This window comes from Chanodichthys erythropterus, chromosome 20, assembly GCF_024489055.1.
Source record: "Chanodichthys erythropterus isolate Z2021 chromosome 20, ASM2448905v1, whole genome shotgun sequence".
In the NCBI taxonomy this organism is placed as follows: Eukaryota; Metazoa; Chordata; class Actinopteri; order Cypriniformes; family Xenocyprididae; genus Chanodichthys; species Chanodichthys erythropterus.
This window is the reverse complement of record NC_090240.1, coordinates 21,728,437-21,735,690: the sequence shown is the minus strand read 5'-3', so window position 1 is coordinate 21,735,690 and position 7,254 is coordinate 21,728,437. Positions and strand designations below refer to the sequence as shown.

At 38.2% G+C, this 7,254-nt stretch overlaps 1 protein-coding gene across 1 annotated transcript; it reads left to right on the top strand.

Moving 5' to 3' along the window:
- Positions 1-5,829: 5,829 nt before the first annotated feature.
- On the top strand, positions 5,830-7,192 carry rps26 (ribosomal protein S26). The gene is made up of 4 exons (XM_067370645.1): positions 5,830-5,893; positions 6,484-6,661; positions 6,748-6,878; positions 7,039-7,192. Exons 1-4 carry the CDS (start codon positions 5,891-5,893, stop codon positions 7,072-7,074), a joined length of 348 nt encoding a protein of 115 aa, XP_067226746.1. The 5' UTR covers positions 5,830-5,890; the 3' UTR covers positions 7,075-7,192.
- The last annotated feature ends 62 nt before the right edge of the window (positions 7,193-7,254 follow it).

Genomic DNA, 7,254 nt, shown 5'->3' with positions numbered 1-7,254 from the left:
GCGGATTATTGGGGAGCGAGTGTGTGGGTTGCGGAGATGTGTGCACCGGGAGGGGTTCGAGCAGGCTTGGATTGATGGCTGCCCCTCTGGTTAGGGAATAGGGGACAGGGGAGGCTGACCGGCTGTTCCCACAGTCTGTTCTGCAGCAGCCACCTTTGACACACGGGCCTGCCAGGCGGCAAGCAGGGAGGGAGGCTGGGAAAGGGAGGCATCTCGAAACACAAGAGCTCTTAAAAAAATAAATTCATGTCGCTTTCAATGCCAATAAGGAGAGTGATGGACATATGCAAAGGACGAGTCAAAAAAGCACAAATTCTGAGTTGCAGATTGCGATAGATGCAAAACCACAAGCTGAAAAGTCATGTACATCTCTATGTAGTAACATGGTCGAGAGTGTTTATGAACTGCCGTTTTTCTTAATTGGAGCGCTCTGCTCTTTTTCCAAAACTGAGCAATAAAGTTTTAATTCAATAAGTGCCCTTGAGGGTCTCTGAAGAGCTTCGAGAAACTTAACCTTCCAGTCGTGGTTTGAAGCTATAATAGAATAATGGCAAAAAATTAAATCACTTGACAAAAATCCAAAACAAAACCTCACTGGGTTGGACTGAGTAAGAGTTTGGCTGAGCGATGTTGTTGTAGAATGGCTACTTTCCAGTTGAGAAAAGAAAAAAAGAGTCACTTTAAACTCCGTTCAGGAACCGTTCAGCAAACAGGTACATGTTATATGGACCACAAAAAGCCGTGACAAGCAGCTTCTTCCAAAAAATTCTGGGAGATTGTTTTCCCTCTAAGCTTGATGCCTATTCAAAGGGTTGAGGAACAGGCTGACGGGCAAAATGGACCAAAGAAAGTATATGGAATGTGAGCAAAGTTCGAGTCACCGTGCTGAATAGAGCACAGTGGAGCAGTGGTCACATGCAGGGCTGATGCAGTGTGGGCGCATGGGTTCAACAGAATGTGTGGATTTTGCGCAAACCCAAAGAGGGAGGAAAAAACACTGGTACCTCAAGACAAGAATCCCAACATTCTTTAGTGTCAGCCCTGATGAGAATGGTTTCGGCAGCGCAGCATGCCTGGGATTATGCGTGTCTACGAGTGTGTGTGATAATTGCGAGGTGTGTAAGTGTGGTTGTGTGTGGATTTCGGAGTGCCTGGGCATGGCAGCTGGGAAGCAGGCAGAATCCAGGAGATTTGAACCCTACATGCTGCCTGACCCTCTCAGCAGATGGTGGCTCCAGAGAAACTGCCATCTCACATCACAAAGGCTCTAGTCTTGTAACATCTCCATCATAAGCTTGTACTCTGCCTTGCAACTGCTCCTCGAGAAGGAGAAATGTTAAAGATGACAGGGCATTAGTTGGCAACATTGTTCAGAAATCATAACGCAATTAGATGTATGATCACTGACTTACTAGATCATTTGATTTAATTCATAAGAGCACTACTTTATTTTAAAAGAATAGTTCGCTACAAAATGAAAATTGTGTCATTATTTACTCGCCTTCATGTCGTACCAAACCTGTATGGAACACAAAATAAGATATTTTGAAAAATAGGGGCCAAGGGATTCAAAACCCCTGTGGACTTTCATAGTATGGACAAAAACATCTACAAAGAGTTTTGTGGCTTTTAGTCCATACCTAAAATAGACATCATGGCCACCAGTGTTGGGGGTAACGCATTACAAGTAACTTGAGTAATGTAATCCGATTACTTTTTCAAGTAACTAGTAAAGTAACGCATTACGTTTTCAATTTACAATAAAATATATGTTACTTTTTCAAATAAGTAACACAAGTTACTTTTTCACATTTGTAGACCGACAGCTCTCCTGTCATCATGTTGAGAGAAATAAAGCACAGAGGTGTTGTGTGCGCTGTGTGAACATGCTGGTTGTTGTAGTTCTAGACAAAATGTCTGCAGGCATTTACTTATCTCACTTGCACGAAAACATTTACTAGTCCTCAAAATGAATAAAAACAGCGAAATTACATCTCAGAATTTTATGCAAACCTGTAATAATTAACTATTACACAAATATACTTCATGTATTTAATCTCACTTTATTAACCAATGTCTTTGCTGCTGACTTTCAATGATCCAATTTAACCATACTAATAAGCAAAAATGACTTTAGATTAGATTTAGAAATAAGAGTGTTGAACTTCCTTCTACTGTATCCTATTCTTTTTTAATCTAAAATGGCAAAGATAGGCATAAATATGCATTTCCTTCAGCCTGAGGGTTATTCATTTCACTTTTGGTGTGAAAGGGCCTTTACATTTTCCAAAAATATAACTTTATTTGTTGCAAGCAAGCCCAGCCCAGGAGAGAAAAAGTAACACAAAAGTAATGTAACACATTACTTTTCAAAAAAAGTTTCAAAATGCAATTAGTTACTTTTTTTTAGGGAGTAATGCAATATTGTAATACATTACTTTTAAAAGTAACTTTCCCAAACACTGGTGGAGATGATTAGGAATTCAGAATTCAAGAATTTAATGTAAGATGAGGGAATGAATCGAGATCTACCAAAAATAAGTGCGAACAAATTCTTAATTCGCTTTTTTCCTTGCATTTTTCCATTTATATCTGTTAGCAAGGCGCCATTTCTGTGCTAGTGCACTCATAAAAATCAACCAAATGAATGCATATACACATTTAAAATTTACATTCCTGCTCTTCTGGAAAAAACAAATGAAGACAATGATGACTCACACAACAAAATCTCCAGAGTTAAATCAACTCTGCTCAGAGTACATATGGTCCCTCTCTAAACAGCATTAAAATAACACTGAAGCAGAGTTAAAGTTAATGAGATAATTAAGTGATGACTGTAAATTAGTGATGAACACCTGCTGTTAACAAGCAGAATCACTGAAGAAAAGAGAAACACATAAACTACAACTGACTTCAGTCACAGTCTTATTAATTGCTTAATTATCTCATTAACTCTAACTCTGCTTCAGTGTTACTTTAACACTATTTAGAGAGGGACTATATGTACTCTGAGCACAGTTGATTTAACTCTGGAGATTTTACTGTGCATCTTGCACTCTGGGTCACATGCAAATTTTCCATCCCTAAACATCACCTGCTTCTGAATGCATTAGCAATAGCAAATCATGGCTGACGGCTGTGACGTAATTAAGATTTTGCCTGTCTGTCCAAACCTCCTTTTTCAATTCAAAATATTTAAACATACAGAAGAAAATGCACTAATCAAGAGGTTTTGAGACATATAACATTGCTTTTAACAGAGAAGAGGGTATGAGATTGACAGGAAAAGCCAAAGAGAGAGAGTATTACATTATTTAATGAATGAGTAGTCTACATCCACAGAAATAGGAGCTGTGACAATCTTAAACCCACTTATTTCCTGAGGATGTGTCTGTGGAATGAGGGTGGGTAGTATAATCTATAAGACTGATGTCTGTGGCTTTTACTGAGCAATGTCTGCGGAGCAAGTCTGTGTGAAATAATATCTGCATGTCTTTGCGTAAGGGTGTACATCGGCGTGTGTGTGGGCGAACGGGCCTGATGCAGTAATGATTTAGGTGGCAATATCGACCCCCCTCTCTAATGGACCATGACCTCTTGATTTAGTCTATTGAGGCGACGGGCGGTTCTCAGTAGGCCTGTTTTTCAGCCAGGCTAAATCACTTTCTGCAACCACATGATGACAGAGATAAAGCTCAAATAATGGTGCCATATTTTTTTTGATAGCTGTAAAAAGTGAATTGTTACTATTGGCTCAGAAATAAAATGTCTTAAAGGGACAGTTCACCCAAAAATGAAGATTCTGCCATCATTTATGCACTCTGATGTCATTCCAAACTTGAATAACTTTTCTTTTCAGAATAAAAAATAATTTTTTTGTCCATATAATGAAAGTCATTGGAGTCCACGTTTGCAGTTTTGTTGCAAATATGTGGACATAAAATATTTTATCATTTTACCTGTATGCTATCTTAAAACTTCTGTTAATTAAAAAAATACTGTAGCACATTACAAAACAATTGCCTAGCAACAAGACAAACACTGGATCAATATTAAAGCAATATTAATACTGAAGTCCTCTGAGGTCTTTTTCACAAAAATCGGTAACAGATGCATTTTTGCAAAACAAGACAAAATGAATACATGGTGTATTACACAAGACATAAAAGTAATGGCGGTGTCAGTTACCTGATAAGTAGTTTGATATACAGCGTTGGCAAATATTCTGAAATATCTGACCACTGGATGGCACAACTGACCAATCAGAATCAAGTACCCTGAATAGCCGCATAATACATTTTGACTGGATTCTACATACCTAACAATTCTCCAGCATGGCCATCACAAAATTTGCCTGTGTGGCTGCAAATGATATATTGTAATCTGCAGTGTCTCGCACACTTCCATACTATGCAGTCTTGGGGGAAAAAAGATATGAATGGTACATTGTCTAAATGCAGTCGACTGGAAGAAAAATGTTATTTAAGACAAAGGAAAAAGTATTGGGTTTTTGGTTTTAATTATTGCCTATGTTTTTACAGCAACAGTGGGCAAGTGTTCAGCTCTGACACATGAATGGAGGAATGTTTATTTGCTGCAGTTTAGGGGCATAGTGGTTACAGGAACACTGACACATTCCTGTGTCACCATCTCTCCCGTTTTCTCTGTCTCATGGTAGCTTAAAACACTATTCAGCTTCTGTACACACCCTGACTGGCACTTTCCGTTCTCAAATTCAATTTACCAATGCTAATATTATAGTCACAGCAATCTTTCCCCACAAGTATGAATAAGTCCCAGCACTGAAATAAATATCTTAAATGCCATATTACAAGGTCAAACAAAAATACAATATGAGTGGGAGTATATTTGATTGCATGCATCTTTGTGTCAGTGGGCCCTTGTTTTATCCTTTTGGTTCCCATCAGCGACCCTGTAAAGAAGCTTGGCAACAGCTCCCAAAGTGCAGTGACACATGGGACAGTCAACTGCAGGAGCTACACATTCACTCTTCCAGATTGCACATGCATGCTGAGAGCTGCTTGCATAAGAACACCTCCCTCTTTTGCCCCCACCCTTCACCACTCCAAAACCCAACTCTGTAATCACTTCCAGAAGCAAACCAGAGGACATTTCGGAATGTCATCAGCCAAATGTCAATCATTGTCCATAATCTCAGAAATCCACTTAAATGACAACACTGATACATACAGAGGTGTGGTTTAGACAACAAACATGTTCATGAAGAAATCCTCTGTGCACTGAGCAGAGCCCTAACCAGCATAGACACTGAGAAGGACCAGTCAACACCAGATTGGTGGTCAATCAAAATAAGTGTTTCATTGACTTCTACATTTGTGATCTTTCAATCTTTGGTGCTTGTCTATTAGTTTAGCTATCTGCACTGACTAATTCTGAGCATTGGCAAAAGCATTTAGGTGAGATACTTAGTTCTCTGTGCTATAACAAAGCCTTTACTGACATCTAGTGGAAATCTTAATAGGCATCTTAATAGGCCGAATTCATACTTTGCATTGTTTAGACTTACCAAGATGAAAATAAATCAACTGCGAGGTTCTTTCAGGCATATTATTTTTCTGCTGTAAACCACTAAATGGTAAATTAAGACCGTATGTTTATATATGTATCACAGGTAAAACACACTATGTAACACTTCAAATTTTCAAAACACAATGTAAAACATTTAGTCTTTCAAATCTTTTTTTTCTACTAAAGCTTAATATAATAATAAAGAAATAGATAATAAAGTAAATATTGTTTAATAAATAAGGGCTTTTATTATATTACCCAGAGACGTCCGGCTGCTGCGCGCACTACATAATTGACGTAAAAGTATTTCCGGTCCTCTCTCATGCCTCTCTAAATCAAGATGGTGAGTTTACCAATCGTTGAGACAGAGGACTGTCTTTTATTCTGTTATTATCGCGACGACTTTAGTGTGTTTTCTCACCGGTTCCACATTTCGGAGTAATGTCTCTCCGTATACAACCAAACCCCACTCAGTTTTTTTTATCATATGAATTTATTAAAGCGATACTACCTCTGAAGTGTCATATATGAACACTAAACAAGCAACAGACGCTTTTACAAGTCTTATTTTATAACAGCCTTAAAGTTATATCTTGTCTTAAACCGATGAGTTAAGGTTTTACCCCTGTTAACAACCATGTATTTACAACAGTTGTTACTTAACTTGGATTCATGATTTACCTATTCTCCTCAGATACAGCAGTCTATTTTATATTCTGTGCCTGTTCGTTTATACACTCTAGGTGTACATACGTTATAAAAATCAAATACATATTACAAAACACATCAAAATTGTTATATTGTACAAAGTAACGCACAAAGTATCCAATTACAATTATATATTAACTAATAAAAGTAAATGTACATGAACCGATCACAATTTCAAGGTTGTTATTTGTAAACCAGTGCTAACTGTATTTCTCCATCTCCTAGACTAAGAAGAGGAGGAATAACGGTCGTGCCAAGAAGGGACGTGGGCATGTCCAGCCTATCCGATGCACAAACTGTGCCCGGTGTGTGCCCAAGGACAAAGCCATCAAGAAGTTTGTCATCAGAAATATTGTGGAGGCTGCAGCTGTAAGGGACATCTCTGAAGCCAGTGTGTTTGACTGTGAGTAAGATACTGGGCTTCTTAGGGAAGGGAACAAACAGGGATTTGTTAAAATATTTAGTGAACCTGTTTCTGTCCTTCTACAGCCTACGTTTTGCCCAAACTGTATGTGAAGCTGCACTACTGTGTCAGCTGTGCCATCCACAGCAAAGTGGTGAGGAACCGCTCTCGTGAGGCCAGGAAGGACCGTACCCCTCCTCCACGCTTCAGGCCCGCTGTAAGTGATGCATCCATATCCATTTTAAATTAGGGCATAAGCACACTTATTGTGCTTGATAGCAATTACAATCATTGAATTTTCTTACTTTTGACTATTTTTGTCAATAATAAGTATATGGATCAATACAATATCAAATGTATTTTTTTTTTCCTTTCAGGGTGGTCCCCAACGAGCCCCTCCAAAACCAATGTGATCTGGAGATAGTTGCATACATTTTTATGTAAAGAAATAAAGGTGACTAAAACTAAAATATGTTCTCGTTTAATCAAAAATTAAAAATTTTGTTGTGCACTTTAAGATTTTTCTTGAGGTTTGATGCATTCTGAGAAAGGTTATATGGGGAAAAAATAAAGCAGCTTAATGTTAGTCATTT

Excerpts from the sequence above, each read along its gene's own strand:
- rps26 (XM_067370645.1), top strand. Across the intron at positions 6,662-6,747 it reads TGAAGCCAGTGTGTTTGACT|CCTACGTTTTGCCCAAACTG; the intron begins GTGAGTAAGATA and ends GTCCTTCTACAG. Across the intron at positions 6,879-7,038 it reads CTCCACGCTTCAGGCCCGCT|GGTGGTCCCCAACGAGCCCC; the intron begins GTAAGTGATGCA and ends TTTTCCTTTCAG.